General features: G+C 33.9%; 1 protein-coding gene across 6 annotated transcripts in view; it reads right to left on the bottom strand.

The window, feature by feature from the left end:
• Positions 1 to 2,630: 2,630 nt before the first annotated feature.
• The window catches only part of LOC128983843 (uncharacterized), a 44,281-nt gene continuing 21,600 nt past the window's right edge, over positions 2,631 to 25,311 (bottom strand). For 3 of the 6 annotated variants that reach the window (XM_054403137.1, XM_054403136.1, XM_054403138.1), the window contains 7 exons: positions 22,137 to 22,258; positions 21,489 to 21,658; positions 17,967 to 18,154; positions 17,117 to 17,224; positions 14,455 to 14,660; positions 10,851 to 10,938; positions 2,631 to 7,698 (listed from right to left, as the gene is read on the bottom strand). In XM_054403137.1, the coding sequence (XP_054259112.1) occupies positions 7,603 to 7,698; positions 10,851 to 10,938; positions 14,455 to 14,660; positions 17,117 to 17,224; positions 17,967 to 18,154; positions 21,489 to 21,658; positions 22,137 to 22,258 (978 nt within the window). In that variant the 3' untranslated portion in view covers positions 2,631 to 7,602. Of the gene's footprint in view, positions 7,699 to 10,850; positions 10,939 to 14,441; positions 14,661 to 17,116; positions 17,225 to 17,966; positions 18,155 to 21,488; positions 21,659 to 22,136; positions 22,259 to 25,311 lie in introns of all 6 variants that reach the window. The other 3 variants (XR_008489964.1, XM_054403140.1, XM_054403141.1) reach the window with 3 other exon arrangements.

Genomic DNA, 25,311 nt, shown 5'->3' on the forward strand with positions numbered 1-25,311 from the left:
TGTTGCTATTTTTGATTTAACAGACGTATAGAACACATGACAATCTCAACACTCTACACTATAAAATAGGTTATGCATGTGGAAAGAAAACACCCCCGAGTCTCATTTGATTCTGATTAATTAAAAAAAATAGCAGTGTAACAAAAAAACATCATCATTAGCAACAAAGTTTAATAGCTTGATTAAAAATTACTTAGCAATTTATAAAATTAGTTTAAATGAAGGGTTATGAAACAAATTAAATTTATCTATATTGTCAATAATTAATTATTGTAAAAATTGTAAAATTGATAGAAAAAATGCAATATACTTATTCAATTTTTATTATTATTAAGTAACATGAGAAGAATCAATAACTAATTTGATATGGTTCTGCAAACAAATTTACTTTTAACAAAAATTCAAAAATGCATCATTCATTATCATTTGGTGTTCTGTCATTCTGTTCTGATTGGCAAGACTAAATTTGGACTCTATAGAGATTACTGATGTGGAGATATAAAAAAATATCAAACCAAAAAAATACCACCCTCCTTGTGAGTCACCCTATATTTATTCATATTTCATGTTTAACACTATTTACAGTTTTTCTGTTTCATTAATTAAATAACAAACAATAGTGTGGGGTAGCATTATTATTTCGAAATAAAATTAGGCACCAAGAAATTACAATTTGTATAACCAGTTATTATTAAACACATGTAAAGTGTTTGTCATTGGTGGATAGAGATAAATCTTTATCTACTTACATCGACTTTGGATACAAGTAAACATTCTTTTGTAAAATTTTAATATTGTTTTTCTGCGTGTTTCCCACCCAGTGTTTTATGAAACAATCCTCTTTTGTGGGGTAAATTGTAAAGTGTGATTGAGTGTTCCTTGGTCATAAAACCAAAGAATAAGAGGTAGTTAAATAACAAATTAATAGATTGATTTCAAAGATAAATAGTTATTTGTATAACTAGTGGGCGAAGTGGCACTTAGCTGCAAACGAGAGAAATGTTTACGTATGAGCCGTAGGCGAGTGAGGAAAGTTTTTTGAGTGCAGCAAAGGCAGTTTGCACTGGTTTTACACATTATATTTTTCCCTACAGTTACTATAAATCATATAAATAATTAGTCTTTCAAACACTGTACAACACGTTTTTAGGTTAGATTAGATTAAATCAAAACATTGAACGAAATGGGAAACTCTGCACCAGCTGATCGTAGTCATAACATCTTTAAGTGTTGCCAACTTTACAAGCGTACACGGATTAGGTGCATCATAAAAGCACACTGTTTTGGTTTAAATACTGGTGTGCGGCAAAGTAAAAACTGTGCGCCAAAGTAAGGCTTTCTGTACAATAATCTATGCAAGGAAACCCACTTTGTCGGGTGACTGTATGAAAAAATAATTTATAAATAAAAATACATTGATGCACATATTTTAAGCTTTACCGGACAGACACACCTTACCATAAAGTTGCCTTATTACTGTGGTAGGCGTTATAAAAGGCATGAATAACAACCAATGTCTAAAATTAAAGCACCATTGATCATAGTCAGTATCTGAAGACATTGTGGCCAAAGCAAAGGTGTTTTAATGAGTACAAGAATAGTTGTGATAGGATTGTAATAGAGAAAGTTATTCGTGAAACAAAGATTAAACCACAAGTTTTGCAGGAGTAATAAGTCAGCATAAGTTTGCTGAAGCCAACAAGACGAACCAATCCCAACTAATGAGAGGCAAAATAGTTTGACAAATTGGCTTCAAAGTTTGTATAATCAATTATCTCACTGGTTTAGGTAATTTGTGCAACTTGTGGGATGGGAAGGGGCAAGATAACTGTTTAGGTAGGTCACATATGTAATAAATTATACACACCAAGGTTTTTCCATGGTGTTAAGTTTTATAAGTGTTTAATTATTTCCGGAAAAAGTACCAAACAGAAAATAATTTACTGTTTAATAATCTTTTTTAATGGCAGAAACCTTTTATTCTGGTTAACTTTGTTAAAGGGTGGTTTAAACTAGGCTTTTGCTAATCACCTTAACTCTTTTGGTGCTAGAAAATGACGAAAATGTTGATGTTATTTTCCGAGAATGCAAGAGTTATTTATTTATTTCTTCCATAAAGTGCTAGGCTTGCTGCAGACGCAAAGTCTAGTTCGCTAGAAAAAATTGTAAAAATAAAATTGTTCATCTCAAAAGTGCTAAGGAACGATATATTGGGTCTCGATCATATGAGAAATCGAAAGGAATAATCGCTGTTTCAAAAGAATAACCGAGTCAACCGATATGAGCCTTTAAATTCACATAATCGAAAGTCGGGTCGGTACGATATATCATCGTTTCACACTTTTCCAATGAAACACCCACAACGATATATCGTTCCATAGCCCTTAACAGGAAAAATATGCACAACGATATATTGGCGCATAGCACTGAAAGGGTTAAGTAGGCCTAGAATAAATTACCGAAATCTAATATGTACTTCAGATGTTTGACTATTCTAAGGTGAACCGTGTAGCTCTACTACAGAATGAATCAAACTAATTAAATTACAAAAAATTATTGATGGCTCAGAGTTTTCAACTTTTACATTTAATTAGAGTTCAGATGTACAAAGGGAATAAAATATTCTTAAGTTATCAACAGTAAAATGTTTAATGTAATTAACATAAAACCTAAATGTTATAATGAAGTAAAAGTGACATTTAAAAATGTCATACTTCATACAGAGATATTATTTTTAAAAGTATAACAGTAAATAATCCATAGTGAGTTCACTGTGTCTATCTGAAATTTCATTAGTTAATTTTAAAATCAACAAATCACTGCAACACAAAAAATACCAATATAACACCAAATATGTTTGCTAGCAGTTTTTTTTTTACTTTACTAAGTTAATTAAAAATCATTTGATTTTATGTCTCAACTGAAATTCTAGTTTTGGAATACAGTATTCAACATATTAAAAAACCAAATAAATTGTACAACTGAGGATTAAAATGTATCTTAGCAAAACCTTACATTCCATAAGCCATTCTTAAATATAATTGTTGTGCAATATTAATTAAACTACTAGGCATATAAAAATAGTATGATTAGTATCAAAAATAGTTCAGTAATAAATTTCTCACATTTTTATGTAATGCAAGAATTAGCATATCAGTCTAAAACATTTGTATGCAAAATACCTGCTTAATGGCCTACTTAAATATTGTGGTTTTTTTCTTTTTTTAATCTGAGTTTTGTAATGAGCCTAGTTGATACAAGTTAAGAACACTCTTGGTGCTTGGTTTTAGTACAAATATAATACTTTTTACTACAAAAATATTGCTATATGCAGGGTGTCCAATAAGCCAACCTTTGTAAGCCATGAAGGCTAAGATAATCAGCTGCGGTGCAGTCCATTCCTTTGTTCTGGGGAGAAAATAGTTTTCATTAAAAATATATTATCACATCATTATGTGAATTTATTTAGTTGTGTTAAGTTGTTTATTTTATGCAATTATCAACAATTAAGACTATTGAACTTTCCGAGTATTATCTGATGCATATAACCTTTTTGTCAAACAACCATAAGATGTCAAACATTAACATAGATCTGTAAAAGTTTATTGTACATCAATTTTAGAAGTAATCTTATTAAAACTAGCTGTTTCACCCCGTTTGACTTCATAAGTATTAATAAAACTATTGATTGGTTAGGTTAAGCTGAAATCAGGGACGTATTTCAGTATCTGCCGCCTCTAGGCAACAAAGTTTGCCGCCGCCCCTCCCGCTCCCACTTTTCAACGCACTCCAAGACCTCACTAATATCACCCCAATGGCCAATACATGCCCTGTCAGCTGGTTTTGTGGAAAAATAATCGGTAATATTGCATGCTGCATCAACAAATTTAATAACTTTTCACCACACTATGATGTTTTTAGCTGTTTTACATGCGTTAATTGGTGGCTGAAAGTTACGTTTTGCTGGCCATGCCAGCTGTCATCGTCATTTGGGGACCGAGCAGGTTCTTACATCCCTAGGGCCGCAAAATCAGCTGATCGCTTACTTGTTTAAACATGAATGCATCATATTAAATACACAATCAGTATCTATAGCATTGCAATAGAATTGTTTTATTTTCACCGCTGCCTAGCAACTATTTATTTTAATTTTTGCTGATTCCTCAAATTATTTCTTCACATAACCTTAAAGTTCTAGTTGTGTTGACTATCAGTGTGCATCATTACAGGGCATAAAATAACATGTTAACTGGGCGACACAAGTGAAGGCTAAGATAATCAGCTGCGGTGCAGTCCATTCCTTTGTTCTGGGGAGAAAATAGTTTTCATTAAAAATATATTATCACATCATTATGTGAATTTATTTTGTTGTGTTAAGTTGTTTATTTTATGCAATTATCAACAATTAAGACTATTGAACTTTCCGAGTATTATCTGATGCATATAACCTTTTTGTCAAACAACCATAAGATGTCAAACATTAACATAGATCTGTAAAAGTTTATTGTACATCAATTTTAGAAGTAAGCTTATTAAAACTAGCTGTTTCACCCCGTTTGACTTCATAAGTATTAATAAAACTATTGATTGGTTAGGTTAAGCTGAAATCAGGGACGTATTTAAGTATCTGCCGCCTCTTGGTTGCCACCCCCCCTCCCGCTCCCACTTTTCAACGCACTCCACGACCTCACTAATATCACCCCAATGGCCAATACATGCCCTGTCAGCTGGTTTTGTGGAAAAATAATCGGTAATATTGCATGCTGCATCAACAAATTTAATAACTTTTCACCACACTATGATGTTTTTAGCTGTTTTACATGCGTTAATTGGTGGCTGAAAGTTACGTTTTGCTGGCCATGCCAGCTGTCATCGTCATTTGGGGACCGAGCAGGTTCTTACATCCCTAGGGCCGCAAAATCAGCTGATCGCTTACTTTTTTAAACATGAATGCATATCAAATAAATACACAATCAGTATCCATAGCATTGCAATAGAATTGTTTTATTTTCACCGCTGCCTAGCAACTATTTATTTTAATTTTTGCTGATTCCTCAAATTATTTCTTCACATAACCTTAAAGTTCTAGTTGTGTTGACTATCAGTGTGCATCATTATTGTGGTGAATAGTGCTATTAAGGTATAGTGTGGTGGAAAATGGCGTTCGTACCATGGACCGAAATGGTTTTGCAGCTCTCGATCGTTTTAGGTTGACTTCGTCTCGAACCTAAAAACTATCTCAAGCCGGCGAAACCTCATTTTCAGCCCTAGGTACGAAATATACTATTTCAACCCCTTTTAACGGACGTTTTTTGTGCGGTTTTTTTGCAAAACATTCTGACTTGGATAGGCCTACACGGAATGCACCATTTTTTTATCTAATCAGTATTTTTACAATCCCATTTTGCGGCTTTAAACGGCACACAAAATCGTCTGTATACAATGGTTCTTATAACGCTTTTCATTAAACACTATTAGTCAGATCCACTTGAGAGACGTGCTAATGGCTTTGATTTGAAATGAAAGAAATATGTTTTCTTAAACTATTTTTTTCTTACAAAAAACACATGAATCGCAAAGAAAAATTACGTACTTTTACTGAAAGAATAATATACAATTTTAAATTAGTTAAGTTTGGTACAGTGGTAAGTATTTAGTTCACACTTTCCTTCTTGATTTTAACCTAGCAAAAGAATCTTTCAGCTATAGTGCTGCCACTGCTTAGTGGTGTATGAAGTAAACAGAAGGGAGTGTTTTCTACGTTTGTCACTAGACATAGCGGCCGGCACGGCGACCCGCTCCCGCGGCGAGCGTGTCTGCCAGACCAATAGGGCAGCACGGACAACTCTACACAGCTGTGTAATAAACTATTGACGTTTGTTTGACTTGGATGCGTTCTGAAATAGTTGTATACTTAATCAAAATATTTGAAATGGCTATTTTCCCGTTCCCAAAATTATTTGCTAAAATTTTTTTTAGATTAAAACTTCGTTTTTTTATTTGTTTACCCTCAAAATTTTGCCGCCCCTAAAATTTGCCGCAGTCCGCCTATTCGGAAATATGTCCCTGGCTGAAATAAACAAAACAGAATACAGTAATACAAACAAATAATCACACCTGATTTTAATATGGTAATAAACGGTGGGGCACACGGAAGATTTCCCAGGTGCCATTTGACGTCACTAACTGCTGCGTCTGAAGAAACAGACAATTTTATAATTTTTCTATTATTAAATTAAACTGTCATAACCTAACCAAACGTGCTGATAATAAAAAAATCGAATGAAGGTTTACTAATCCAAAAAATAGTTTTGTTCATAAAATAAAATTTTAAATGCCTAAAATTCAATTTTATAATTGTTTAGTTATAAAATTAAACCGTCATAACCTAACCAAACCAACCAAACTTGCTGATACGAAAAAAATTGTTGACAAAAAGTTAGTGCTACCAGCGAGATTCGAACCCGGTACATTCAGATTATCCACTACACACCAGATTATCCACACAGATTATCCACTTCGGACACAATATCCACTACACCACCGAGGCCGATGGCTCTAAATCGTATCGTTGCGGTAATGGTGTTCCTTCAAAGAGATGACAGCAGTTAGTGACGTCAAACGGCACCTGAGAAATCTTCCGTGTGCCGTTTGGGGTAATAAATTTAAAGAATAACATACAAATAAGTACAGCTGAGATATTTTTAACATTAGGTGTATGGAAAGTTTCCTTTGGAAAGCAATTACGACCTTATAGGACAATTTAAGATATAATGGATAGTTTTGTGCAAGGTTTTTCGCCATGACGAACATTTTAAGTATATGGTTTATGGTTTATGAACTATATATTATTAGGCCTACATTATGTAGGCCTATACATACATATATTTTTGTTTTGCGAGTTAGTTTAAAAACTTCTAAAAGAGGTGTGTAGTACGACAAATATAGTTGATCACATAACGAAAGTGTTTTTCGAACCTCACACATTTCCACCTCAGCTTTGCCTCAATCATTGAGCTTGTGTCCAACAGAGTCTATTTAGGCTCTAGCAATTCAAAATAATAATACAATATCAATTATAATAATAATAATAACAATACAAAACTGTTAAAAAAACAAGGAATTACTAGAAATAAAATTTAGTGCTAGTATGAGATGCACTGAGAACTCTAGAGACACTTGTGCCTTCAAATCTTCCCTCTCCTTCTCCCTTTAACTCTAGGATATTGATCTTGGTTTTTGGTATCTGTCTACTTTATTAATTGGTCAAAATTGGTAAAAATGTATCTGACCACGGCAACTTACTAAACATGTTTTGCATTTACCAATAATGGCATTTGAGATAATTTCTCGCCTATCCAAATTTCTAACTTGACGCAATAACTAAGGAAATGCCAGTCACAAATGAACGTCCCACAACAAAATTCAGACTTTCCCTAGTCAAGTCATGAATATTGACTTGTACTCCTCTAATTCCTGGTCGGCTGGACACCCTGTTATAAGTACTTATTGTGCTCAAAATATTATTGCTTAAAATATCACAATTAATTAACATTGTGGAATGCATGTTACAACTGGCGAGCCTCGTCTTGATCAGTCTCCTCAGGATGGAGGAGGGAGGGGTGTGTGGGCAGCTCCTGGCGGGGGGAGTGGCGCTGGAACCTCTCCCTCAGGCGGCACCAAACCTTCACCAGCCGTCTACAAACATGTTCATATCAAACAAGACCATTATATTGACATAGCAAGGGAAATAATTAAAACCACAGTTAAATAAACCACATCAAGTACATACTCTTCCTGGTATGTACCTTTACCTTTATCTTTTACCTTCCGTCGCAAACTTGTGCCAGAAGAAACTGAATTGTTCATGTAAAAAAGATCATAGGATAGATAATAGTTTTAGGTAACAATTTTACCATAACCATGCATAAACAGGGCTACAAATATGAGCTTCTATCATAGGAAAAGTGTGTAGTCTTAGTATTTATTCTAAACTAGATACAACATGCGTATTTTATAAGGTTTGACTAAGCTAGAGCAACTAAACTGAATGTTACAACTGAATTACAATAAAACTGAATTACAATAATCATATTGTACGGGAAAATGAATTAATGATGTAAAACATATTACCATAACCCCCACCCCATTACTTAACCCCTCGTGAACGTTTTAAGTGCAATTAAAATACATTTTTAAGTAAAAATATACCATGAAATATTAGGAAAGTATATTCAATGAGCTTTAAAAAATGTGATATGCATTCCATCATTGTTGTTTCATTGTCCACTCAATGAACATATTCAACATATTTAAATGTTTAAAATCTGCAAAAATAATGTGTTGCATGGATTTATAATAGTTTCAATATATTTGTAAAGAAGAATGCCTTTATAATTCTTTAAATTAAACTACAAATTATCTAGTAAAATTGTATAGTAGCCTCCCTAGTACCATAAAGTGTTTAACCAATTTTAAGCCAATTTATTTAATTTTTTGATCAGATACATATGCTGTTTCACAATTGGGGACATGACGTGACATTCCAGCCCCCTACTGAGTTGAGGCCTCTTCAGCCACGCTTGGAAACTTTGGCAGTTCAATGGTTTGCTGTTATAGATGTACTGTAAAGTCGTTGTTAGGGATAAATCTTTATACTTAAATAGATAGCTTTTAATGAACAAATACTACAATCATGTCTAATGTACGTGTTGAATTATTGACTTGACACAATTCATGTTAAATGTACTGTTAAAATAATATAATGATTTTTTTTATTTGATTTATTGATTCTTTGACAATTCTCCGAGATAAACATATTAGTACCCTCCCCTCCCCCTAAAAGAGAAATATGCCTGTTGTCTGTTGAATTAATTTTAGAGATGTGCAAGCCTGATATAACTGGGGGCTTTGTATAATCGAGGCTGGTGAGTCAAGTTTTTATATGTATAGAATAATTGACATATAGCTGTAATGTAAATTGATTATTAGTCACAAATCTTCTTTTAAAAATTCAATTTGATGAAATGGTCTATTTGGACAAGTAGTATCAAATTTAAGAATTGCAAATTACTAATTAGGATTAATGTGTATTTATGCTGGGACAGTAATACGGTGATCATTTCTCATGGTTATGGACATCATCCCCGTCTCCCTCAGTAGCGGAAAAATTCTGTTCTTCCCCCAAGGTCTTGGAAACATTGTTATTGTTTTCCACAATCGCGACTAATACCTGGACAATAGTGCAGATTTTATCATCAATGTCTCCCATGACCGCAACTATTGAACAGTAAATCCTGGAAAAATTCCATGATCATGGAAAATTATCATCCTTTTCCACAATCTCTGCAAAATCCTGAACATTTGACATCATTATTATCTCTGCAATTGTAGCAATTTTTTTCATTTTTCAATGTCCTGGAAAATATCATCATCTCTCACGATCACAAAATTTTAAAATTTCTATTGCTTTCTGTGATTCCGGTAAGATATTGAACATCCCTCAAGGTTACAAACATATCATCATCGTCTCCCACGATCACAGAAATCTTATCGCCGTCAGCTGCAGTGAAGGTGAAAACATGAATCTTTAGCGCAATCTTCGCATATGTGTTCTGCAATTACACCGCGATCAAAGCTTGGGCTTGGCTCAAGCTCAAGTTTCTGACTTGGCTTTCGAATCCTTGAGCTTGAAGGATAGGCCAATTATGTGCAAATAAATAATGTCTAATGTCTAGGCTCAGCTGGGCTCAAAAGCCAGTCGCTTGCACATATCTATTTCAATTTTATTTATGTTTTCTATTTTGTTGTGTTCCTAAATTTGCCTGTATGAATAAATAATTTGTTAACATACTGCAGCAAAAACAGCCGTTTTTAATGCATGCCTTGCTTAAGTAACATTTTTACTCTGGTAAAAAGTGTTTTTAGAACCTGGGGAGTAAAAGTCAGCTGTTGTCAACTCAATTGTAAATTTTTTTGTAAACAATCGCATGTATTTCAGCATGTATTGATTGTTTAATCGATTGTGGCTTATTGTTGCCTTATTGTAAATAGTTCGACATATCGATAGTATTATGTATGCTAACACAATCGTTATAGATAATACAATTAAATCACTTAATAAACAGCTGCTTGTTTCCATTAGCAAATTAAATTGAAAACATGTTAGAAATGGTTTTGCCAGGTTATCATTAAATGAAAACTATTTTAGTTTCGTAACATTAATAGTCTGTTCAAATAATAATGCAATATGACAAAAAACATAGTTCATCACAAGGGTAAAAGGGGTCTTTTCAACCCTCGCTTATTTTCACCTCGGCTTCGCCTTGATCATAAAACATGTGCTCGGGTCAAAAAGAGTCACTTAGGCCCTAGTGATGAAATATAGTATTTCATTTCATTTTTCACCTCAAATTAATTAATTTATTCCACAAACTTTTAATTCAGAAAAAATGACTATTTTAAGTTAAAAGACAGGGAATGTAAATTTAATTCTTTTGACATTTTGACATTTTAAAATACATTTTATATGAGAACTGTTCAAATGATGTTCTTATTAGTTGCTATCTAATGTCGACCAGTTGTGTTTATAGCATCATTGATTGATAGCCCAACCACAAATGGCATCATCTGGGTCAGATAACAATCTCGCTTAGACTACTACTATAACTACTTGACTACCAAGACAATTTTAAATCACAGTTTTTTTACTAACATACTACTGTAGTTTAAATCTTATGATCGGTTTATTGAAACTTCTGCTACATTAAATTCCTTTCTCCACTACTTCAAATTGACAATTGAGTACAGTTTAAGCATCATAGTGTAACATATTCAAAACATGATCTCACCTTTTGCTTTTGATGATTTTTTCTCAAAACCCAGGATTTACCTAATCTGTTTCCATCCTGTGCAAGTTTCAGAAAGCTAAAAATTGCCCTAACCAAAAACAGTATTTGAGTTAGTAAAAGTATTTACCAGGTTTAAATCTCCGTACAAATTAATATTTAGCAATAAATACATAGATTCAAGTAGGGATGGACGAGATTGGATTTTTAGTTCGAGACGAGACGAGACGAGATTTTTAATTTCTCATAAAATTTCGAGACGAGATCGAGACGGGATTTCCCTTCTCATACACAACGGGAAATGCACTTTCAGAATTTTTACCTGATTTTGTAACATTGTTAGATGACTGTTTAAATACAAAAATAATGAAAATAAGCAATAATATTTACAATCTTTTATTAAATAAAAAACATCAGCATAACATTTTTTTATTAATCACGCCTAACTTATTAAAAATGCCTACTATTAGGACACATGAGGGTTTAGGAAACATAGTGATATCAGTTAGGATAGAGTTCAACTTATCCTAAAATAAAATAAATCATAAAATAAAAATATTAATTTTTATAAAATAGTTACTTGTTTTGACTTTTTTATAGTAATAAAACATTCCTCAAACTGCTAACACTTAACAAAACTTCTCAAGTGTTATTAAAATAATTAAAGTAATATTTACATTTGAAGAATTAATTAAATAAGAACGCCTTCACAAAGGAAACGCAACTACAACACGCTCCTGTATTGCGGGTATTGCATTGACTTTCTGCAGGCGTTTTTTTTTTTTTTTTTTTTTTTTATTCTCGTCTCGATAAAAATCTCGGCCTAAAAGAAATCTCGTCTCATGTAACGAGATTTAAAATTTCCCGAAAATTTCCCGAAATTTCGAGACTTGACCATCCCTAGATTCAAGTTTCAATGTTTAACCTTTTTCCCATTGAAAATATTGAAGTTGATCCATCATTAAAAAAAATAAAATTAGCTGTAAAATTACTGACACAAATCAAGGTAAAGTGTTAAGTAGTAAAATTAACAATCACAAAACCAATAGCAAATGCATTATACGCTTGAACAACATTTAGTACACTTTTCACCTACATAATGTTGTAATGTATGTTTCATTGAGTTATTCCAACTGCATTGATATAATTCAGCTATTAGTTTTTAGTTGTGAGATTGCTAGGAAATAATTCCAGTCTGATTCTATTGCGTTGGAATGATGCTGCTAATCCTTAGACATGGACTCCTTAAACACAATGACATTATATTATAAACCTTATTGTTACCTATATCTTTTTCAAATGTGGATGAACTGTGGATTTTATCATTATGTAGTGATGTGTCAAAACTTTATCTCAAATCTCAAAACCATTAAAACTTTGAAAATTTTTAGGTTTTGAGATTCAATCGGGGAGTTTAGCAATTCAAAAGTTTCAAAATTGATGATTTTGCCATCTCTTTTATATTGTTTAGGCCTATAATACCATTTACAATCAAGCTGGTGCAATGGAGCAAACAGTTCACCAGTAACACTGATGAAACAAGTAACTTATAGTATGAAGTGGTATCATAAAGAGTTAAATACTAATACTGGATCAATGTACAATGCAGTTTTGTATGATATTAATTAATCAACACATATGTTGACCACTTAATGTTTTAGTTGATCTAACATTCTAGTCCTGGAGCTGGCTATACTTTAGTGTGCAAACTTGCGTATACTCTATATTCTTGCATAACGTTTTAGTTTGATGTTTAGGGAGTTTAAAAAACCTGGGTGTTTGTGTTTACCTCCTACTCCCCTTGTTTTCTGGCTATGACGTAATCAAATCATTGATTTATTAAAAGCGTATATTTCGCAAACTATTTGTCGGATCGGAATGAAATTTTTTGTTTGAAAGATAAGTTTGAATGCTATCTGTTTTACATTTACACATTTGTTGTATGTTTAGTACATTTTTTGTAATTTTGCAAAAACCTGTATTTTTAAATATTTTTGTGTTTTTTTTGTTTTTAACGTTTTATTGATACAATATATCAAACACCACCAATGAAAAAAGTTGTAGAACGTTTAAAAAGCTTTACAAAAATACCAAATTCGATATGTTTTACTCAAAAGATTACGTCAAGAAACTAGATAAATCTCATAAAATCACCTCTTTTGGTGCAAAAACGCCTATTAGTCTGGCATCTAGGGCAGTGCGCAAGTCTTGTATAGACAGGTTTACCATTCATTGTTGATGTATGTGTCTAAATAAGTGTTCTCAACTCGGGTGTCACGTCTGCACCCACTGCAGTTTCCGGTTATGACGTCATCAAAATGGCGGAAAGGGCTATATTAAAAAATAACTACATTTTACATACCTTGTATCGGATCGGAATGAACTTTTTTGTTTGAAAGATAAGTTTACATGCTATCATTCATAAATTTACTCTTTTAATATGTTGGTAATGTTGGTACACGTGCTATCAGGTATTCCAGTCGTCCACCCAACCTTTGCAGTGATAAAGTTCGATCAGTCGGTCGTCAGTTTTTAGCTGTGCACGTGCCTGAATGTTTTCGTTTTGTGTCCGTGTCTTGTGTTGCATGTACTATTTATTAAACTTTGACACAATGAAAATGAAGAAACCTCGTAAAAAATGTAAATATGTAAATAGGCCTAGTTCAGTTTAGTGTATGATGACTACGCACCCGTCGATTGAGTTATCTCCGAAACGGCCGTAGTGCTCATTTAACTCAGGATTGCAAAGACTGTAAGTAGCCATATATATTTATTACACGCAATCTGCCACACTGAATAATCTTATTTACTCTTTTGTTGTATGTTTAGTACATTTTTGCGTAATTTTGCAAAAACCTATATTTTTAAACATTTTTGTGTTATTTTTGTTGATAACGTTTTATTGATACAATATATCAGAAATAACTTAAAGGGTAGGTTGTAGCACGTTAAAAGGGCTTTACAAAAATACCAAATTCGATATACTTTACTCAAAGGATCACGTCAAAAAACTAGAAAAATCTTACAAAAGAAATTAATTTGGCGCAAAAACGCATATAAATCTGACATCGATGGCTGTGTACAAGTCATATATAGACAGTTTTACCATTCAATGTTGATGTATGTTTCTAAAGAAGTGTTTTTAAATCGGGTGTCACGTCTGGACCCACTTAAGTTTCTGGTTATGATGTCTTTAAAATTGCTACATGTTACAATTTCACCAACTATTTTACTTAAAATAAGACCATTACCCCCTTTTGTCTATATATATATATATATATATAATACAAAGTATGTTTGGTTATCCTTTATGGACTCCGAAACCACTTGACAGATTGTAATTAAACTTTCAGGCATTATTATTAAGCAACCGTACCGTACCCCTAGTATTTAGATATGTCAGAGTTTGAAATGTTAGCAATTCGAGTATAGGCTACAGTATCACTCCAATTAGATAAATCACAGAGGCCTTCACTGACAGCATGAAGCAAAAGTAAGAGAATAGGACATTAAACATGTCAACATTAGTTAAACCTTTGCAACAACCATGCTGACTTATGACATGTAAAGTATGGTGTGGTAGTCTAGGATTACGTTTATAGCGTACAATTGTCGCAGTCGCAGTTGCACATGCTGGTAAGCCGTCATGAGGGCGATATGTCGCTTAGGGGCCTCTATGTCCTCTGAGATCTGCTGACGAACAAACAGCGCTGGGTCTATCACCACGTTGTCATCTGGATGTATAAACAGAGCAACACTGTGGCGGCTTCGGGTGCGTAGTTTAGACTCATCGGGAATCACCACTCTGTGTTTCTGTAATATGTTTTCATATCAATAATATAGAAAGTTTAGCAATTATCAACAACGATTTAAACAGTTAAACTACTGAATCTTATCTGAAAACCGTTAAACCCTGGTCTTGTGTTAGTGACTATTTTTATTAGGTTAATATTGAACTAGGGCGTTCATGGAAGCATCACTAATAGGACTGTAAAGGGCCGTACGGAACCAGCTGGTAATGTAATGGCCCTGCAGGTCAATTTGTGCTGCCTCAAGTTAAGGTGGCAAGGAGTATACACTATACACGACTGCAGGAGGGGTCGCAGAAAATTTATCCCCCTGGAATTTTACCCCCGGGCAAAGCTGACGTCACTATGACGTAGAATTCTTTTTTTCTATGCCTATACAAAGTTGCCTGTCACCGTCACTCACTGTCACTATGATTATGTAGATTTGGCCTACAGAATTTGTTCTCATTGATCTCATATTGGTTTTTGCTATTCTTAAATTTGATTTCAGGTCCGCTAATTACTAAACAATTCTGAATACTATTTAAATATTAGACTAGGCGGGGGTTATTCAGGTTTTTGCCGTGACCACGAGAGATAATGACGATGTCCAAACAACCAGTGGAAACTTGATAACATGATGGAATTGGAATCTAGAATTGAGAATCATTTTCTATGAATCAAAATCAGATTTGATCATTTCTGGAATCAACCCATCAATACTAGGCATAGTGATGTGGGCCGGGTAAATACCCAGTGGGTAGGTAAATATAAATTGGGTTTTTACCCGGGTATTTACCCCAGGCCCGGGTAAATACCCAAAAACTGGGTATTTATAATTTTTATTAAAGTTAGAGAAGATTTAGATGTTTTTTGCAATTATTACCTTGCAAGGATAGTAAAATGATGATAAAATGTGTTAAACAAAATTTCATATGGTCACTACTGGCATTTTACTTCTGGTTATAATCGGCATAAATACCCTGGTCGCATGGTTGCTGCACAGGTCCTGACTACTTATGATTTTTTTAATTTCTATGATAGATAGATGAATTTATTTGATTGAAAGTGAAAAAAAATAATTTGCAAAGTACCTAATAATTATTATTTAGAAAGACAGGAAAATTTAACCTAGTAGTAGCCTATGTGTAAACAACTTAAGAAAAATAATTTTAAAATTCAATCTGTAGGATGGCAGGATTTATAATTTTTGTTCTAAATCTTTTGTTGGTAGGCTATCAATGGTATCAAAATATAAAAAAAACTAATTTCATAAACTTGTGATACAAAACATTGGAATCTATAGCACAATAAATCTTTCAAAATTATATTAGGTTCGACCAAAAAACAGGAGATACGTTTTTTAGTAGGTTTATCCAAATATATTATTGTTTCCAACCAAGCGGTAACACAGAAAAGTTTAATTAAGCCTACTTATAAGTATTCTATCATTCTGCCTAGATGTCAAATAGGCCTTAGGTCTGTCTAGCCTTCCAAACCATTTATACAATAACAATTTTGCATCATAAGTACCCAACAATTCCTGGATATTTATAAATTAAAATAATTTTGTTTATGTTATTTAATTGGTTATAAATTTATGAAATTATAAAAATTGAAATAGCCACAGCCTTTTTTAATATACCAATATTTTTTAGTGAGTTAAATTTAACTGATGTTACTCGATTTAAGACACAAAACCCCATGCTTATTTAGAAATTTTATGTATTATTAAAAAAAAGTGCTAAATCATTAAGCGAGCAAAGCTTCAAGTTACTGTAAAAGGTGTTATTGACTATCCTAATTTATCATGTAATAACAATAACATATTTAGGGGTAGGGAATTTCAATTTATTTTATAAATACCCAAAATACCCGGGTATTTATGGATTTTGGGTATTTACCCGGGTAAATACCCAGGGTATTTACCCCGAGTTTTAAATACCTGGGTATTTTACATCACTAACTAGGCATGACTGATTATACACATAAAACAATAATCAGTGGATGTATTAAATACTGTATTAGATTTTTAAGAGATTTTCATAACGTCAATGCAAATTAATTATCACGTTTACGTCCATTTATATAGTATTATGTTTTTATGGGATTGTACTGCGTGTTTATGGTGTGTTGGATTAACCGTGGTTTTCAGTTATCCGTGGTCTCCCTCCCCCCTATTACCCCGGATAATTGAGGTTCATCTGTATTAGGCCTACTTATGATTAATTTTACGAAAAGTACATACATACATTAAATAACACCTGAAACACATTTTTAAGCTAATACTCTTTTAACAAGACAGTAAATAAATATAAAAAATGTTAGTGGTGATAGATTTCAATCAGACACTCAAATCATGCTTTTCACCTCACTATGAAAATATTTGATCAGAAAAAGCTCGAAGCTTCAGGTTTTTTGTAAACTCCACTTGCCAGACTCAGAGATTCATAGCTTGCACATCCCTAATATTATACTTACAAGAGCTTTATACCGTGAGGACGTCCAAGTCTGCAGCAAATTCCCAAGGTTTACAAGAATAGCTCCAGGTAAATGTCCCACTCTGCACCACTTGCCTCCAGAGAATACCTGCAGTACAACACTTGTCAAACATGTCAACATCTGATGGACCAACTACATAACACGTTCGCTACCACAATAGGCCCTAGCGCTAAACTTTTTATTCATAAGGACCAGCGATGCACATATACGACAGCCGGTTTCAACCCATAGACTGCCGTCGTATATATGCGATGGCTGGTCACATTAAAATAAACTGACGCCGCATATTTGCGTCTTTGTACCAATGTTATTTAAAATCTTATATCTACGTAATGGTCTATTTGAATGCCCTGAAAGTTCTGCAGTGGTCTACAAAGATGTCTGTCCCGTATGTGCGTCACTTGTTCTGTGGATATGATGATTAGTGATGTCATATGATATTAGGCAAAACAGATTTTAAATTGCTGCATCACTGGTCTGTGGCCTGCGTCTACAAACCAAGGGACACCCGGTCTAGATGTGTAATATTAAAATGTAAACCTCAGTCTGTGACAATGACCGCAGCGTCGCATATATGTGGCGATCGGTAGAGAACGTGTTAACAGATCACAAAGGTTTACCAGAATGAGAAAGCTCTCTCTGTATTATTCACATAAAAATTAAAATTTTAGTAGATTTTATGGAAGAAAAAACCAATAAGTGCTAAGCCATTAATATATTTTAGATAATTTTCATAGCAATGCATTTTTTAGTCTCTTGAGCTGCTATTTAATTTGTTGAATATTTTTATGTTTTGTGTTTGAAATCAATATGGGTGGTTCAGTTTTACCTCAAGTCCTCCCTCAGTGTCTTGGGTCAGTAAAGTAAAGCTGCCGTAGTCGGTGTGTTCTCCACAACGAGTGGCGCAGGGCAGAGGCGCCTCCCCCAGTGGAGGGTAATACAACAGACGGAATGTGGTTAAGTTTTTCTCCCGCAACATGCCACTGTGGAAGCTCAGGAATGTATCAGGATTCAGATCTACACAAGAAGCAGGTTTAATGTGAACCAACTCAATGATTTACCATCTTTTTGACATGTTAATATGGTTTAACTGCAGACTTACTAAAAGGTAAAAATATTTTATGCAGCCAAACATTGTTGTTTTCTATAAGACTTATTAAAAATTATTTTTTAAATAGTATTATTTAGGCTATTGCTTACTCGCTGCTATACTTTGCAACGTAGAGGGAAAAGTTTGGTTCTTCAAGTTATCATATGAAATAGATAACATCCATAATCAGTTTTTGAAACAAAATTCATATGCACCACTTCGTCTTAGGCTATTCAGTACAATATGGGTAGCGCAAATGAACGTATGAAACTGTGTGATAAACTTTTAAAAGTTATGCTTACTTAAAAGAGTATTTACTTTGAAAAAACAGGGCTATATTTAAATTACCTCAGGGTACAATGTAGCAACAAATCAGTTAGTTGACATATTAAGATTCACACTTATCATTGACTATAGACACTAAAAAAATAGCTATACTCTTACCATTGATTAAAGAAAAAAAGGTAGGCCTACACTGCGTACAACGAATGACTACCTGAATTTTGGTTACATTTAGTATATTAATAGTCATTGGTATAGCTCAGTTGTATGGTATTTCCTTTTGTTGGATTTAAGCAGCTATTTAGCAAAACCCTATCACTAAATTTAAACCATCATGGCACAGAAGTGTAACCAAGCATAAAATCTTCTGATTTTACAATAGGATACGAAGTGTAGTATAGTCATTTGCTTAATAAAGTCAAAGACAAAAGAAAAGGTAAGTAGTTGCTTCTATTGGGCAAACCAACCCCTCAGAATTTCAACCAGTGCAACGCACACCCAACCTTGCCTAATACAGTGCAACACTGTAGTCATCATTACTCATACATCAATTTTTGACAAAGGATATAATTTCATTTATTTATTTTAACATTTCTTTCTACACAACCACTTTTACTAATTAACAGAAGCAACCAGCCAAAGCTTGCCTAAAAACTGTCAAAGCTTTATCACACATATTTTTTTTAGTTTCAAGAAAATGTTCAAGACTGTATTGGACTAAGGCAAATAAACTATGTTGTAGATAGGGATGGGCCAATTGCGATTCTCGATACCTCGATACCTTCGATACCAGTGGTATCGAAGAATCGCTGATACTCGATACTTCGCTTCATTGTACTCTATACCGATTCTGAAAAGTGAGGTTAATTATGATGCTAAACTCAACTGACGTTGAAGGTTGTAAAGAGTGGAACATCATAGTTTATTTGGAATACTCTTAAGTCAGCTAAGATAAACAATTCCACGTTCATTATCTCACATTTGTAATAGTTTTATAATCCAAAATAGCTTGCCTTTGCATTTTACAACGAATGTGCCCTTGCATTTTACAACGAATGTGCCGTTGCATTTCATTTCACAACGAATGACGTGTTCAACTGACAATTAGTAGAACAGAACTCTAGTTGAATGATAGAGGCTTATCACTTGCCGCCATGTTGTCAGGGCACTGCCAGATGGTACAAGCATTGAATATGTAAATATACACATAATGTGTATATAATCAATGGTACAACTCACATTTTCTATCTCGTGATAGGCTTTATGTACATTTCATTATCAGCTCAAGAGCTTGATAACTTGCTGATCATAGTGTATAATATCATTGACTATAAACACACTTCCTGAGTACATAATCAATGGTGGATCCTTTAACCCTCTAAGTATCGCCCACCCCATATTGGGCAGGTTTTCTGATGCGTACGAGTGTCGCCCGCCTAAACATTGTTTAACTTATGTTTTGGTTTTGTTTTTTGTTTGCTATGTGTGGCTGTGTGCGTAGTGCGTTGTTCAAAATGGGTTAGTAATGTGACGAACCTTTTACTTTTATGTGATTGTTAAGTGATATTGATGATGACAATATTGAAGATGACTTTGATATTGACTTTGAGTCTATAACTCAAGCAATAAGGAACATTCATTGTAGGTCTAGATGTACAAATTCTTATGCAAACAAAAAACTCATTGAACATTTTAGGCGTTGATTGTCTCAATTTAATTTAATAAAATACATTTTTTTTTCTATGTATGTTCACCAATTTCCCTGTGATTCTTTTACCGATCAGTGTGGTTCCACCACCAAAATAACCAGGAGAGTTTCTATTTGGTCCCATATATATTATGTTTAAGTGTAATATTTTTTTTCGGTGAAAAATGGTGAAAACATTGCCACAAACAAATTGAGAACCTCCTCCTTTTGTTGGTCTTCTTTTGGTATGTATAATGTACCAAAATGTATGTCTTCTTGAAGTATCTTATTTTCCTCATAGGCTAACTTAAATAATCTATGAAACCTTAGTCAATAGCAATGCAGTTATCTTATTGTATAAAGATTAAATTAAAAAAAAAACATGCTCCTTTATTTATAGAGATAGTGAGAAGCACACATAAGTTATATGTGTTATTGAATAAAATCGGTATCGAGTGCGAAATTGAGAATCAAAACCATATTGTCAAAATCAAATCTACTTCAAAACCAGTAGATGTGAGTCACACTTGTGTGCTCTACAACCCGAAAAATATTTTAACGCTAGATCCAGACCACCCTGTATATATCACTACTTCACGCCTGTTAGTTTTACTGTAAAATTGCTAAATATTTCTGAATGAAGTTTAATTAAGAAAATTGTTTGGTTAAAGAAAGAGTGTTGATGTTATACCTCCTCACTTATTCAATTAATATTTCAAATGTCCCTCCATTATACGTCACAAATTATATTAGTCTCTGACTGTGTAGCTGAGTGGTTTTAGTTCTTGCCTAGCAATCAAAAGGTTGCCAGACATATCCTGAGAAAAGTCAGTAACTTTGTGATGGTTCAAAACTGGGCCCACCTGACCCTGATTATTATTGGGCTTAAAATAAATGATCCTGCCTAATGAAACAGCTGATCTTAATCTGTAACAAAGTTACACAGAACTCACTCCATTCTACACATATCCTTCACTCATATTTGGGTTGAAATACACATCTACAGACGGGACCACGAAAGTTTGCAGTTGGCAGCAGCCAATCACAAGACAAGGCTAGTGTGACGTTGCCAAATCGCCTGTTGACGACACTAATCAAAATACTAAACAATATTTTCAAATCAGCTGGTATTATTAGATTTGGCAATACTGCACTGTCCTCATTGCCTCCTTCGAAGTCACGTGGTAAATAGGCTCCTCCCTCAACTGCAAACTTCCGTGGTCCCGACTTTATTTGGCGTCCCTACCTCAATTCATAATGATAAAATAATAATAATAATAATAATTTTTTACCAAGAGAAACTGCAAGAAGTTGCAAGAAGACTGAGGCAAGTTTACGGAACTCTTCTGCAACACCTCCAACAGTGTCCTCAAATATTGGGATCTCTTTAGTTGGTATTTTCTTTGAGAAATCTTGAATATTATAGGAATGTCTCATTTCTCTTCTTCTGTCTATTGTGAATCTGTAATTTTTTTACATGTCAGACCCTAAATTTTTACTATGACTTTCAGTAAGTATCTAAGTAAATTGACAATTATTATGTTCTAAAGTAGACCAAGAACTATCAATCTTACCTGAGAGGTTTTACCACTAAAGGTTGTGTCACTTGTAGCGACTTTGCTCAATAATTGCATGATAAGATATTTAAAATGTTATAGTGTACAGGTGTACGTATAGTAAATTTGCTACTTTCTAGTAAAAACAACTCTGGTTCACTATAAGTAGTGTTTAATTATTTTTTTAATAAGGACAATGTTGAAAAGTGCAAAAAAATTGATTCTACTTCAAAATTTGTACATATTGTATTGTAGGCCTACAATCTGATATCGGGAAACATGTAACAGCAATAATTTTATATGGGTTTTAATGATTTTGACACCATTGGTGCGACTCTTAGAAACTTTTATCCCGACCAAAACAATACAAATAGAATTAATTACCTTTCCATGCCGGCAGGGACATATCCTTGATATTCTCCTTCTGTTGGATTGATACAATAGTTGTTTTTTACATCATCTGGAAGGTCGCAGAATTTGTCCATTATCTTGTATACTGATTGAAGCTAAAAGTTTAAACAAATTATCGTGATTACTTGTTCAGATTAAAATTACTTTAAAGAATAAGATACCAAAAATTGAATAGTAAACTTAACTTTAAAACTTTGTATACAATGTACATGATTTACGAATAAAGATGTTTGAATATGAAATATGAATATGAATATACCTAACATACAGAATTTTTGATTATTAAATCACCTGCTTGAACATCTACATGAAATGTTACTACTGTATTGTTACAATTGATGGGCTCCATTTACCCAGTATTTAAATTCAAAGAATCTATAACATGATCAAATAAGTCTCAGGCAAGGTATTTCTACAGTAGACTCCCTCTTATCCGGACTCCTCGGGACCGTAACTAGTCCGGATAACGGTTTTTCTGGTTAAACCGATGTTCCCAAAAACTTGTTAAAACGGACCATTTAAATGCATACTGCATACAGTATTTGACTTAACTTTAGGAGAGCATTGCAATTAGACACGTGATCACTGGTCCCAAATCTTTCCCACAAGAACAGTCGTTTTAGTACTGGCCACTTCCTGCCGATCTAGTCCGGTTAAACTGATATGCTGATAAAAATTGTCCAGTTAAAGAGATGTCATTTCTGCCGAGTGTAGTCCGGTTAAAACGATGTCCGGTTAAAAGGTGTCTGGATAAGAGGGACTCTACAGTCTACTATACGTGTTTATCAGTGTCCTTTGGAGTCATACCTTTAATAGTTGTTGCATCAGTTAATTTTTTTAGCTAGTCTAGCCAGCGACTATAGAATTAGAATAGACAGGGCATGCCAAACATAAGAGTGAAGCCAGTCGCAAAGCCTCATACACATGCAACAAGGTGGCTGCAGTGATGAGTCACCCTGTCACCCTAGGACAGCGCCCTCGCTAGGTAATAGCAGCGGGAGGATGTGGATTACCCTGCCACTGTCAGTCATTCACAGAGGTTGTGGAAAAAGAGGTTTCCATTTTATGAGGTTCAAATTTTAAATATTATGGGGAGTAAGTTTGTTTACAAATATTATCACATAGCAAAAATTGATTTCTAAAGCTTTAATAAACACAGCTGTTGGTTTAATTTCCATTAGCAACGCGATTTATCTTCCGATGCCGACTGTATCCATGGAATACTAATCAACAGCAAGTGTTTGAATTTTGAAAGCATTTCAAGCAATTTAAGGTTGTTTTAAGGTGTTTAAGGTTCTATGGTGTAAATGAAAAGGGAGCACTGATCTTTCTAGGCCCGCTCAACGTTTCTAAGCTTATTCAAGATGTCTGAATGGCTTCAATTCCCGCAATGTAATGACTTATGGCAAGTCTCGTATTTTAATTCTATGGTCGTTGAGTCTAGCAGTAGGAACTTTTTGTACTGTAGGTAGATCTAAATAACATTTTTCTCCCTCAAAGCAATAAACCAAAACAGAAATTGTTCAACACCCTGTACTACACTGGTTTTTAGGTGTTTTAAATTTTTATTTATTTGGGATGTGTTAAAAAAAAACATTGTATGTAGGTCTATTTTTTTTACCACGGATCTGGTTTTCTTAAATTTGTACATGTCAATGATAATTTATTTTATAGGTACAGTAGACTTCCTCTTATCCGGACTCCTCGGGGCCGGGGCCGGGGCCAGTCCGGATAACGGGTTTTCCGGTTAAACCGACGTCGACGTCCCTAAAAACTTGTTAAAATGGACTGTTTACTGTGATATTCGACTTAAATTTAGGAAAGCGTTGTATTTAGACACGTGATCTCTGGTCTCAAATCGTTCCCACAAGAACAGTTGTTTCAGTACTGCCCACTTCCTGCCGATCTAGTCCGGTTGAACCAATGTGCTGATAAAAATTGTCTGGTTAAAGAGATGTCATTTCCGCAGAGTGTAGTCCGGTTAAACCGATGTCCGGTTAAAAGGTGTCCTGATAAGAGGGAGTCTACTGTACTGGAATCAAACCTGGAAACTTATTTTCAAACCCTTTCTTGGCATAAAACCAATAATTTACTTTTAACCTATTCTTATAACTCTTCTAGCTTGGGGAAATACCATGTTGTGTCCTATTTACAATAAATTCCCAATTACAATAAAACTCATAGATAACTATGCAACAATGCATATCAGCTGATCGACAATGAAGTACTGTCAATGAATACACAAACTATAAAGAAGAACAGGTCCTATGGACAATATTCTAACAGTATTTTCAAATTTGGCGCCCGAAATATCTGTAGTTCTGCACTGAACCACCACTCAGCGCTGTAGTCAAGTTTAGCACGCGGTGAAGTGCGAGAGAGAGCAACATACACTGTTTTCGCCCCTCTCTCTTTCTCTCGTGGCCTGGCCCACAGGGGACGAAAACAGTGTATGTCGCTCTCTCTCGCACTTCACCGCATGCTAAACTTGACTACAGCGCTGAGTGGTGGTTCAGTGCAGAACTACAGATATTTCGCGCGCCAAATTTGAAAATACTGTTAGAATATTGTCCATAGGACCTGTTCTTCTTTATAGTTTGTGTATTCATTGGTACTGTAGAGTCAAGAAAAGCGGTATACCAATATATAAGCTTGTTTTGTCATCGAAATATATCTCACAGGACTTTAAAATTTGGGTTGCGGTTGAAAAAAAAAAACACACCCTGTCGTTGTGTGTATAGTATTTATTGTGTTTAGTTGGTTGTGTGGGTATGGTTATTAGAAGTATTAGAACTAGTCAACCTTGCCCTCTTTTATCTTGGATAACTATACTGTCTATAAGCCTACTGTAATAGTTATCTGTTTGGTTTATTTAGACTTTGATATACTCATCATCAGTAGACTTCCTTCCTAAACAAAATTGTATGATCAATCATATGTTATGTTTAAAGAATAATGTTTTACATATTAAAGAGACACTAAAAACACATTAATTAAGGTTAACCATAAGCAATTTTTAATGAGTGGGCTAGGTAGAAGAATAGTATTTTTCACTACTAGTCGGCGAAATAGTGTTTTACAAGCAAGTCAAATACGAGCATGGGAGAGCCCTGAAATGGAAATTTTGTGACGAGTACTGAACGATACT

This window comes from Macrosteles quadrilineatus, unplaced genomic scaffold, assembly GCF_028750875.1.
Source record: "Macrosteles quadrilineatus isolate MER2022 unplaced genomic scaffold, UCM_ALF_1.0 Scaffold_1__1_contigs__length_201487025, whole genome shotgun sequence".
In the NCBI taxonomy this organism is placed as follows: Eukaryota; Metazoa; Arthropoda; class Insecta; order Hemiptera; family Cicadellidae; genus Macrosteles; species Macrosteles quadrilineatus.